Source organism: Colius striatus, chromosome 1, assembly GCF_028858725.1.
Source record: "Colius striatus isolate bColStr4 chromosome 1, bColStr4.1.hap1, whole genome shotgun sequence".
NCBI classification, from domain to species: domain Eukaryota; kingdom Metazoa; phylum Chordata; class Aves; order Coliiformes; family Coliidae; genus Colius; species Colius striatus.
The window spans coordinates 142,303,371-142,316,587 of NC_084759.1; the positions used below are offsets into that span (position 1 = coordinate 142,303,371).

The 13,217-nt window shown below is 36.2% G+C and overlaps 1 protein-coding gene across 3 annotated transcripts in view; it reads right to left on the reverse strand.

The window, feature by feature from the left end:
- ERC1 (ELKS/RAB6-interacting/CAST family member 1) overlaps positions 1–13,217 on the reverse strand; it is a 300,129-nt gene that overhangs the window by 182,138 nt on the left and 104,774 nt on the right. For all 3 annotated transcript variants that reach the window (XM_062010118.1, XM_062010103.1, XM_062010110.1), the window contains 3 exons: positions 7,933–8,070; positions 6,638–6,778; positions 5,443–5,583 (listed from right to left, as the gene is read on the reverse strand). In XM_062010118.1, coding sequence (XP_061866102.1) covers positions 5,443–5,583; positions 6,638–6,778; positions 7,933–8,070 — 420 coding nt within the window. The remainder of the gene's footprint in view (positions 1–5,442; positions 5,584–6,637; positions 6,779–7,932; positions 8,071–13,217) is intronic.

Below are 13,217 nucleotides of genomic sequence, written 5' to 3' on the forward strand. Positions count from 1 at the left end.
GTTGGTAATAGGATCCAAAATTAAAATGACATAGTACCAGTGAGCTTTATGGTTATACAAATTTTTAAGCAATCTTTTGCTTGGTGCAACTTAAGTGTTACTTCTAATGCTCTGCTGTAGATGGTGTTACAGAACATTTTCATGCAAGAAGCTCGATTTGCATGGAAATTTTACATTCTTGCTCTGAAAATGCATGGACAATGGAGATGAAAGAATAGCTACAGGACACTTCAAGCAACTACAAGAAACAAAACCCACTGACACAATGTTAAGCTGTACAAAGAAAAATGAAGTTAGACCAATGAAACTGAAAAGCAAATGCCTCTTAGAAGGCTTTTTTTGAGCATGACTGGTCAGACATACCATAGTATTTTGTTTGCATCCATACTATCCATATCCACTACTACAGTAATTCACTAATGTTGGCCAAAATACAAAAGCACAAGTGAATACACACAAAACACAGAAAATTAAATGGAGTTGGCAATAGCCTGTCAGTTTGCCAGGGAACTTACTGGCTTAGATGGATGACTCAATAAAACTTCAGGACGCTAAAAGGAGAAAGAAGATAGGAAAAGATAGGGAAAATTGGGGATTGGATCATATGAGAGAGAAAAAGAAAAGGTGTAACAAGGAAAGAATTTAAAATAAAAGTTGCAACATTAATTTACTAACATGGTAGAATCTTAATTTGTGGTTTTAGCATGCATTACTAAACCAGCTTTTGAAACATGAGAAACATGGATAGTTACCCTCACGAAGTTCCAAACCTGATCTTGATTTCTCAGTTTAACAGTTTTGTCCAGTCCTCAAATACTTAACATAGTCTCATGTTTGGGCTTACAAAAGACAGTTTTACAGGTTGAGCAGGGCTTTAATTTCTACTGCTTCACTTACACCAATTACAAGACAGCTAAATGGTTTAGAAAACTAATTCAGTAACCAGCACTATGTGAACACTGAACACAATTGCTCGGATTTTCCTTTTATTTTTACACGACATCTTGATTTCTCTGATAGCTTTTTCCTTCTAGGTTGCTATGTTTAATATATCATTTATTGTCCTTTCCTTGAAAAAAAAAATCATTAACAGAGAAGAAAAAGTAGTATTTCCATCTCACCTACTGATATTGTCGGTTCTATTTTCGGTTGTGGCATGTTCACAAAAATTAAAAGTACCAGAGCTTGTATTTGATTAGCTGAGATAAATCTTGGGAAACATAGAAATTGGTTCAACACTACATTGTCATTTTTTTTCCTGGCCTTTTGAAAGGCCCTATCTTCCTGAACTTGAAAGAACACTAGGCCAGAAAAGAGCCTGGTGAACCTAGAGGTATTTTCCTGGCAGTCAATCAACGTTAACATTCTCTGATGAAAAGTTCCTAGAAATGCACGAAAGGGAAGTTTGTTAACATATGATTTTGGACTTTTTCTTTTCTCTAATATTAATGTATTTCAAATAAGGAAAACGGAAATGAAGACAGACAAAAATCTGCTCATCTTTGCTGGAATGAGTTCTAATATTAGTTGGTCTTTCTCCGATTAGAAAAACAAAATTAAACAAAGCACATAGGCTGGGAAAGATATGACAGAAAAGGCTAGGGAAAGAGTATCCTGAAGAAAAGCAATCGGAAGAATTGACTTTTCACTACAAAACTATCACATCAAAATGGAAGTTTAAGAAAAGGAAAAAAAACCCAACAGCAACAACAAACCATACAGCCTAAAACCACTTCACAGGGAGAGAAACCTCTGTGCATGATTTCCCTCTAACGAGTCCATCTCAGCAAAAAAAGAGACTATTTAAGGCAAGACACCAGGCCATGTAAACTCAACGGAGATTTACGGCCTGCTTTCAGAATTTAGAACCTCTCACAGTATCTCCTGCTGGCAGCAGGTTGACAGTTGAGCACAGAGCAAGGACAGTAGAATAATTAGAACACTAATTACATGAAACTGTGTAACCATAGTGTCATTATTAAAAGAGCCTAACCCTGAAAATGAAAAACATTGTGATTTTGTTCGCTAAGACAGAGATCAATAGTAACAATGAAAAGTGAACACCTCGAGTCAGACACCAGAGACTGCTTACATGGAAAGAAAAATAATACTGGTAACTTTTCAGCACCCTTGTACTCCACTTGGTTAATAATATTTCACTTTAGTGTGAAATTAAATAGCTTTTACAGAAGAAGTAGAAGCTTGCACTGTTTGTGATTCCTCAAAGGGCTCACTGTTTAGAGATTAGCAAGAGTTTTTTCCAAGGACTGTCCAAATCTTTTTTATCTAATGCCTTAACAGTAGTCCAATTGAGACTGTTCTGTCAGCCTCATAACTTCTAAGGCTAATAGATTTAACTGAAAGTACTCGAACTGTTCAGTGGAAACAAGATGTAATGGAAACAAGATTGATGCTAGACATATCTCCTCCCAAACTGTGAGGGAAACAACATAACAGAAAAAGCCTTTTGCCATTTGCTATTAAGAGCTACACAAGAGAGTAGTTCCTGCATCTGGCTTATGCAAAACAGCACTAAGATAAAGCAATGAAACTCAGCATAACAAACTTGTCTTTCAATTTTAAACTGAATGCTTTTAGGTAGCCATCAGCTTTAAATGTGACAGCTGCAATGGCTAACAATAAAGATGTGTAAAAGTGAATTTTTAGAAGCTTTAAATTGGAGCTGGATTATCTATGATAATTGTTTCAAGGATGACAAGGAAGTAATCCACCTTTAAAATGTAAAATTGTCCAAATAAATAGCTCTACTGCATTTAAAAAAGTCTTTTAAAAATATATTTTTCTACTTTTCTGCAAGTGGCCAAAAACATTGGCATATTAAAAACAGTTAGAAAAAAGGTTATTAAAGAAATAGCGAAACTTACTCGTAAGTATAAAACATGCTCAAGTACTTGCAAACTGTATTTTCTTCGGTAACTATGACTAACCATGAATTGGTTCTAGAAAGCAAGAAGGATCAGCGGTAGAAGTGTGCTCTTTCATACAGCTTGAGGACAGCAAATGCATAGTTAATTAATTACATGAAAGCACACCTGGGTCCTAGAGCTTCTATTCCTTTGTAAAATACCATTGTGGACTGACTTCTTATCACCAAATTGAATTTTAATCTTTCCTTGACTAAGATGAATGTAATAGTCCAGCGTGACCAAGTACTTAAAAAGGCATCAGGTATTGACGATTTTGTCTCAGTAGGACTACTTTAAGGTTTCTCCACAGGAAACAAGTGTCCAATTGCCCTAGAAAGCAATAAGACATGAAGCTGAGGAGCAGATATCAAGAGCATTATGGAAATGCCTTATACTGCATACAGGCAATGGTAGGCTATCAGTTTTCTTTGCTTGTAGAACTGAAACCATTCTGATTGGATGCTTTAGGGTAGCTTCTTTGGATGGGAAGATGCAAACCTATTTGTTTTTACAATACAATGAATTTTTATTCATAATCTTTCTCAGAACTAAATTAAGAATATAGTTATTTGTCCCATAGGTGTCTTGTACAGTTAATAGTGCTCTTCAGATTTCAGCTATTTTCCCATTTTAACCTCAGGAAAAGGAACACAGGAGAATAATTCATTTTCTTAATTATCTTCTGAAAAAAAAAAAAGAGAATAGAGTAAAAAAAACATGATCTCATGAACTGGCTTTACCTAATGTTCCTGGATACCAGCTAATAAGAACAATCCTCTCTAAAATGGAATGAGCAGAGGTAGGCCTAAAAAGAATTATAAAGAGCTGTCACTGTAGTGCAAATTCACTGCATGTTTGTATTTCAGCTAGCAGTGCTTCACCAGATTTCAACCTTCACACCCGCTTACACTACCGATAACTGCTCATAGTGATGAAAGTGGTCTCAGGGGAAGCACTGAAAAGCAGTACAATTACAAATGCTAAAGATACAGACACATTCACTAATTATTTGGATTTCCACAATTGTTTTTTCATAATCTATTTGTTATATGCTCTTCCAGTTAGTCTTTTTTTTTTCATAATCTAATTGTAACAACGTTTTCCTCTGCAGCTGCTTCCCTACAAACTATCATCCAATTGCTATAATGATCCCTGGCAAATCTTAGCTACAATACATTATCAGTAACACACTGACAAAAGGTGAAACTGCAATTTGTGCCTAGAAAAGAAAGGGCCCTTCAGGACTTCAGCAATACTCAGCCACTATATCGTACACTGCAAATTGGCCTGTGAGACCAATTAACTGTGCACAGCTGTCTTTTCTTGCTATTGTGCTGAATAATTGAACTGTTTGTGTAATAGAATTTTTTATAAAAGGGTAACCACAGGTTTACATCTGCATGTATGGAGTTTCACTTATACAGAGTTCTCAGGTGCATTAACATCTACCCTACAAAAATCCTAAATGGGTCTTAAATGATGACTCAACATTTGATTTCACATTCATTTGAGGAACAAGGACAGAGTTTCAAACACAGCATGGGCACTCCTTTTCCTGGGTAAAAAAAAAACAGCTGGAACTCCACACTCCAAGATTTGATTTTCTGTTAAAAGTTGTGTTGCCTTTTGTCTTGTTCTAATTTTATAAATAAAAGTGTTACCACTATTTTGGTTAGTGTGCTTTGTGCTCCTTCATCACCTGCTCTTTTCAAATTGAAAAGTTCAATGTTCCTCTAAACAGTGCAGTACCTGTGCTACTCAGAGCTAAAACAAGGAAAGTTTGTACGGAAAACGTAACCCCAAAATTCTGTTCAAATGAATCAACTTGCTTGTAACAGAGTATCATCCTTGGAGATACTTAATAGATATGTAGATGAGGTGCTGAGGGACATGGTTTAGAAGTGGGCTTGGCAGTGTTAGGTTAATGGTTGCACTTGATCTTAAAGGTCTTTTCCAACCAAAATGATTCTGTTATTCTATGATTATTCCCCTGAGCAGCAAATTCCTGACAATATTATCAGCTGTGATGAGCAATGAGATTAAAACAAAGGATCACACAGTTCTCTGGTGATGTATTATTTTGTTTTTATTCGTTCCTATGGGCTGGGTCAATCAAGAATCTGAATTTATCACGTTAACACCTACAAGCACTGATAATTAGTATGTGAAATGTTTAGCTTTAATTGTTTAGCTGCTAATTTTTAAGCTGTTACATCAGTTTCATGGCACAATTATTGCTGTGAACCCTACTGAAGCAGATTAAGTCTGGTACCTATCAAAAAAAAATCAACAACACTGTTATTGCATGTAAATGAATTCCAAAATTAGCACCAGTGTCAGAAAGTTACTAACTGATGGGCTTAACTTGTAATATGGTCTGCACAGACACAATTTCACAGTTCTTGCTGAAAAGCAATTAACAGAATTGAGACTTAAGACCCAAAGTTATGTGTGTAGACGTGGCAAATTTGTCCAACACTGAATGTTCACATTACATACAATACATGAAGATCACCTTTTTCAATTGAGTTTCCATCTTCAAACATTCTTCCTTTTTCTGTTCCAATGCAATTTCAAGTGTCTTGAGCCTTGAATCTTTCTTCAGTCCTGATGAAGCTAAGGATGAAGCATGTTCCTTCAGATCCAGCAAGGATGACTGAAATAAAAGATGCAAAATCACTACCAAGTAAACACTTTTTATGTGCAACGGCTAGTTTCTTTTTGGTCTTTATTTTCTTCCTATGTCTTCACACTATGTTCAGGATCCAACTTAGACTAACATATTTTGTAAAGATGTTCATGTCACTGACTTAAGATAGCCTGATTTAATTCAGGTTTTTGGGATCAAAGTAACACCTTGTTTAAATTTATTTTAAAATCATTTTGAAAGATGGAAGATTATGCAAACTGGAACTTGTGCTCCAGCGACAGTCAAGTTTAAGAAACGTTGGTTTTCAATAAAATTGTATTTAAAAAACATATGCAGCTGGCAGATTTGGCCACTTTATGCAAAACTAATGAGTGTTCAAATCTTTTGTGTATATAGGTGCTATGGGGTTAAATTGATTCATTCTGCCTTTCTCCAAAAGACATCTCAACTTCTTATTTTTCAAATAATTTTTGTGTTGGTTTTGCATTGTTTTGCTTGCTTTGAGTTTTAGGAGGGGGGAAAAAAGTAGATTTGAGTGTTGTAATTCACAGAGAAACAGGGAACATTTATATTTCTCCAATGTAATTAGGTCAATTTGTCTGGCCAACTGGCTCACTACTAACAACCAACTTGATTATCAAAAAAGGACTCTTCAGAGTCAAAAGAACTAGCTGCACTGTTTGCATAAAGGAATAAACACTATTTGCATGCCTTTGGCATCCTCAGCTTCGATCACTCCTTGTCCTTTCCTCCCTATATTTAGACAGCAACAAGCTTGTTCTCTGCCTCCAGTTGTCTATAAGCACAGCTCCAGTAAATGCTATCACTGACCATCAGTCATTCACTCCTAACGTGATTAACTGCTGCAAATAAGGGGACTGTGTGCCCTCCGTGAAAAAGTGGTTCTGAAATATTCATGTTTTGGGAAATTCTAAACTAATATATTTTACTAGATAAACTTGTTGAAGGACTATGACTATAAAGGAACAGTTTTCTTCATCCCAAATATAACACATACAACAAACAATTCTAACACAACAGATTCATTTTGCTGGGCAACCTCTTTCTCGGTGAGATCTCCTTGTAAAATGCTGACTTTCTCTTTCAAGTCCTTTATGTCTTTTTTGTAGTTGTCGATCTCTTCCTGTTTTTCTCGTTCATCCCTGTCACGTTGATCCTTTAGGCGCTCAATGGTCTTTTCCTGGCAAAATAAAGCATTCTGTGAAGAAAATCCCTCTTAGTTCAGCTTCTGAACACTTACACACTGTAGATGAGGAGGAGAGGGTATGGAATATTGCCATTTCCTTTTCTTTATGGTTGTAAAACAGATCCTCAAGAAAGAGGAAACTTGAGAAACCTAAGGATTCATTGCTAAGAAATACAAGGCTTTCTGTATCTCTGAAAGCTCACAGTACTGTTACAACGCAACACAATTTATCTGTTTCTGATAATCAAAGTTAACTAGACCAGGATAAAATCTGCATCACTTCCTAACTTGTTTAAATTTTACTTTTCCAAAATGTACAGTTAAGTCTGTGGTCCTTCAGACAGTAAGGAGTGTAGTGCATATGTGACACCAGGACCCATTACACAGTAAGACAAGGCAACAAATCAACTTTTCTGTACACCAGGTATTAATGGCGCTTTTGCTTGTCTTAGAAGCTGAAGGGATGCAAGTGAATTCCTCAACCCCAGGCAAAGCTTTATCATAGCTTTATATTTATACAGATTGACATTGACTGAAGGAGGTGTAACCCTGGTTCTGTGGGAATCAAGACAAAATACATAGTAATTCCAAAAAGTTCCCCCACCAAAACAGAATAGACAAGGCTGTTCCATCAATTATCTATCTCCCGAGAATTGTGAAAACATAAAAAACACTAGTTGTCAGGATAAGTGTTCATTTTGATTCAATATTGGTAACTAAAAAATCATTTCACATAGCAAAACTCTAAAAATAAATTTATTATTAAAATATCAGAGCAAAGAAGATAAAATATTAAGCAGACTTTAAAGAAAAAAAAAGTAAAAAGCAAAAAACCAAATCCCACAGCTAAAATGGAAGGATGTCCCACAACAGGGATTTGTTTCAGAGGCACTGACGGTGGTGGCTCCCGACCAGCACGATGGGCTGTGGCCCAGCGCGGCCCCTCAGCCCGCCCCTCCGCGCGTCCTGCAGCGCCCTCTCGCGGCCCAGGCGCCTCGGCAGCACCCCCCCCTCTCCCCGCCCCGGACTGTGGCCCTGTCTTCAGGGAGACCTCAGAGTGCCCGGCAAAGACCGCGAAAAGCGGACTCTAGAGAGGCTATAAGTAGAAGGACCTCTTGAGGGAATGAGCTTAGGCTTTCTGTACTCACTTTTTCTGCAAGTGCTTCTTCCAGCGTGGTCAAGGCAGTGTCAGTGTTTGTGGTGTCAGCCTGCAAGGATTTCACTCGATCTTTCAAGCTGCTCATTTGCTTCTCCTTGTCTCTTAACTGCTCTTGAAGGTTTTCAATCTTAGAGAAGAGGAGTCGGTTTTAAGACAACAGCAAGCAAAATCATCTAAAATCATCTTAGGATTATATTAAACTCTTAGAAATATTCTTAAAGCAAAAGAAGCAGGTAAAGGCCTAGTTTCTATAATCTTATCAAAACATCAAAACCTTTCAAATATTAACGAGGAACCAATAACCTTTCCAAAAATTAGGAAAGAATTCAGGGCAAGAAAGTCTAAACAATATATACAAGAACAATATAATGTATTACTCCTAATTTATAAAAAATTACTGCATATATAAACTAAAATAATTAAAATGGTGAAGTATTAGATTTTAAGTGTTTGCTTTGGTACCGTCATATTCTTTACCATACTGTCACGTTGCTTTTTTGTCTTACATGGTGGTTTTCTAAGGTGATTGATTGAAATGCTATTCCCAGCATATCTGCCTTGTTTTCTGTGGGTGTAGAATTTGATCAATGTATGAGTTTTGAATATATCTTTTGATAGCTTGGTAAGACCTAATGCTAAATCCATTTTATGTATACACACATCACGAGAAACAGGAACATTAACGTTATGATAATCTGTTGAAAACAAATTAGCAAAAGATTAAACTGGGTACAGATTTCTCAGTTGCTTCCTTTTTTTTTGTTGTTACTGACAAGCTCTTCTTTCATCAGCAAATGTACATCATAAACTGGTGAATGGCACATGGTATGCAAGGTAGCTGTCTCTAAAACACCTGTAGATATTCAGCTTTGTACATAGACAATATATTACTCAGAGCAGAAGAACTATGTAAATTTTTGTTGTCATTTAAGGAATGAATTGAAATCAGTTTTATCTTTGTCGTGATTTTCTATCAGAAAAAAGTACTAGCCCTACAATTTATGCTTAAAATTTAAATTTGGGCACAAATATTTGACAGTACAAAACAAGTTTTAAACATCACCAAAAACCATAAACAGTGACATATTATGTGAGTCAGAAATAACTGTAAGAATTGAAAATTCCTTCTTTGTACATTCATATCTATTCTTTAGTGCCATTATTAGCATATGCTTGTAGCCCATGGAGCTTCAGAAAGAACTCTACTAGTTCTGACTAAAAAGTTCCTCTGGCATCCACACGTACAGCTATGGAGGAGGTAACATCCCCAAGGAGGAGGTAACGTCCCCAGGAGTAGCCTGCGTGGCTGCTTTTGACCTTGTAAGCTTTCAGTGTCGTCAGCTGTCTAGACAGGCTGGCTGTTTGGACAGCCAACCATGAAAATATCCTACAAAGAAGGCTGAACTATTCTTAGACTCTTGTTTACTTCTGGAGGCGAAACACTCTCGCAAACGCTCCAACTGGTTAAAGAGGGAGCAGTGCAGAGAGACTTTCTGCTGGGAGCAAACTCCACACAAGAGACAGCTAAATAATTCAGCTTCAGCATTTATTAAGATGCTTGCCAAGGCAGCACAAGCATTTACACAAGCACAGCATGCATTTTCACATTTCAGTAACGCTATTTGCTGTGACCTGAGTAAGACAATAGCTCTAGGACAGTAGTATATATCACTGCTTTGTCTTCCCACTGCGACTACATCCTCCTGAATACAACAAAAGGAAATAATGTAATGTGTAGAAAGTGTGAACCTATTTATTTTTTCAGTCTACGTGCATACTTCTGCTCTTGGAGTAAGGGATGGTGGTTTTTGTTATCATCCATGGAAGAGCTGGTACACTGAAATATCCTAAGTCATATTAACATATCTAGGCACTACCTAAAAACCCCACTGTACCGACAGCTGTGCCTTTTGTGGGGTCAGACAACTGAGAATCTTTAAACAAGGATACACAGAAAACTGCAACTTGCACACTGTGTAAAAATTGAAACGTGTATGATGAATTGAAACGGTGTATGATTGAAATGTACAGATGCAAAATTTTCTTACAAAACACAATCAACAATAGTTGCCTTTATTCCATTTTTCTCCCAAATCTCACTACTGTGACAAAGAATAACTAAGTTCTCCAAAATTACAAAATCTGAAGAAGAAAACAAAGAGTAGTCTACACTTATATGACCATATAGTTAATTAATGAAGAATTTTGCTCTCACGTCTTTGCATGTAGTTTGAGAATCCTTTTAAAAGAGAATACATATGTCATGTTTGTTTTACCATCCTTTTTCCCTACCTAAAAAAAACAAACCGAAAAACCCAAAATTCTCAAATAACTGATAAAAGAAAACAGATAACCAAAACAGGATCTTTCTTTTTTCTGCAATAAAAAATTAAATAAAACATGAGGCCACCAAGATGATCAAGGGTATAGAACATCCTTCATACGAGGAAAGGCTGCGGGAACTGGGGCTGTCTAGAGAAGAGGAGATTGAGGGGAGATCTTATTAACATTTATAAATATCTAAAGAGTGGGTGTCAGGAAGTTGGGACATCCCTTTTTTCTAGAGTAGCTAGCAACAGGACAAGGGGTAATGGGATGAAGCTGGAACAAAAAAAGTTCCACTTAAACATAAGAAAAAAACATTTTACTGTGAGGGTGAGGAAGCCCTGGCACAGGCTGCCCAGAGGGGCTGTAAAGTCTCCTTCCTTGGAGGTCTTCAAGACCCACCTGGACACGTTCCTATGCGACCTGATCTAGGTGAACCTGCTTCTGCTTTCTTAAAAATAGAAAGATCCATTAACTTCTGAAATATTTAAAAAATGTAAAATGTCTATTTTTAATTCAAAGTGTTTTTCAACTTGGGAAAGTTCATTGCATATTCTACTGTCTGTGTGTATCTCCAATATGTGGTAGGCTTACTTGCAGACAAATCTTTCACTGTACTTTTTGCTATAAGCAAGTGAAAATGCCTTTGTTTATAGTCTGCACTTAACTTCCTTTCTGCAGCTCTGCAAAATTTTGCTTTTGATTGGTTACATAACACCTTCATCACAATATATACTGACTATAAACAAGATAATTTAATACTTGATAATATTCATTGACTGTATTACAAGATGTACAAAATAACATCTCAGGGTACTGTTAAATCTCTCACACTTTTGATTCTAGCTTTCTTAGAATCGTTGCATTCAGTGCAAGTGGTACTGTAAAAACAATCTAAATAATCAGGTGGGTTTAGAGGTTTTCTGTTCTATTCCTGTGGCATGGTCATCCAAATAAACAAAAACTTCACAGAAGCTGTGAGCTTTCCAAACAATTCTTCCTTGATTTTATAAAAGCACTATTGACCACATCAGCTCCATGGTCAATGACTACACTGAGATGATGGATTCTCATCAATCACCAGTGATTCTGTTAGTGTCAGTAGTATTAACATGTGGACAAAAAAAGCTGTTGTGATAGAGAGGGTGAGTGATTAAGCAGGTATGTGATGACAGAGCAGCTATAGCTCTGTCTAGTTGGAGACATGCCACTCCACTGTAAGAATACTAATATCATGATAAAAAAGTATTAGCCTGCAATCATACTTGATTTTGCTAGAATCTCATACTTGATTTTGCTAGTATTTGAGAAGCTAAGAAAGGTGAGACGGGATCAAAATCAAAGTGAGAACATAACAGTTAAAATATACATGATTACACTGTTGCATCTGACAGTTAAAAAAAAATGTTGCTTCAGAAGTGGTAAGATGAATCTTGAAAAATGAGAGGGATCTGAATTCAAGAAATTTTGTTCCCAGAGTGTATTAATGAGACGTCACCTTAAGTCCTCAGAATGTTCAAGAAAGCTCTACTACTCGGTTTGTAAATTCTGAAAGTCTTTTTTTGGAGACTACAGTAAAAGCCTACAAGCAGATTTATAACATTAAGAACTAGTTTTGTAAATGACACACTGAAAACTGTGTGTGTAACTGACATTGTTACAACTGTCCTTCTATCACACATATGTGTTGGCTCCATTTGAACCTCTAATATAAGGTATTGCTTTTAAAGTCCCCACTGAAATAAGGTCTGTTACATGAATGAATATCATTTGTATTACTGTGTTGAATCAATTAGTAATGTTACTGCTATTAATTTTAATTTTAGAGGTTAAATTCTCAGGATTAACAACAATGTGCTGAAGCTGAATGAATGCTGAAGCTCCAGGAATAACATGTCATGTTGCGAGGGTGAGATTTTTAAGTTGTTTTGAACTTCAGGATAGAACATAACAAATTTCCCTTTTTTTAATAACATTTTGGCAAACACAAGTCAGAGTTGCTTCCAAAGTTCATCTGCATTCAGTATGCTCTTTTTTACTTCCCAATGCAACCAATTTACATAAATATGGTTAAACTGTTATTGAGTTATGTTCAGAGATTATTGTTCTTGAATCATCATACCAAAAAATCACCTTCAAGTACTTTGCATGTAAGTTAATTTCATAATGTTTACTAAGTGTAAAGTAAATCAAAGACACTATGAAACGCAAGATACCAGTGATGGTTTCTCTCTCTCTTTTCTTAAAGAACTTTATATTCTGGTGTCCCAGTTAACACTTCAGTGTAGAGATAGTGAACTGTTCAGATAAGTGGTAAACATTGGTTCAGTTTACATTAATTTTGCCACCCAGTGAAGAAAGGATTTTTATTTTACCTCATAAGAAATTTTTCATATTTTTGTTGCAGTTTTACCTCAATGTTTATCTGGAACATCATTGTCTCTGCAAAAAAAACACCCTAGGAATTACTGGAGACCTAATGCAAATACTGCTTCATTCCTGACCTAACTTTGCACGTGTGCTTCTGCAATAAGGCTGACTTGAGAAAAGGATGGTATGCAGGAAGAAGTGCTGCTACAAGAAAAATGGACTTAACTTGTATAGACAGTTAATTATTTTGTACCTTTGGTGAAGAAGCAACAAACTACTGACACTGTCCCAAATGACTATTCTCTTGTCATCGCTTTTCATTCAAAAGTGCTTTGCATGTAGATTTATCTCAGGTGGGAAAAAATAGTTCATCTATGTTTACATAAATCATCTCTAAGGACATTTACTTCCATCCCTTTGTTTCCTTTTGCCCTTCTTTCTTTTGCATACCTAATCATCCACTGGTAGCACCAATTTGCTTACCAATCACTGAAAAGCAGAGCTATTAAGTTACCATAAACTGAATTGAAATTAAAAGGTCTTCCCAATAGTAAAGAACTCTTTTTTTCTGTACTGTTG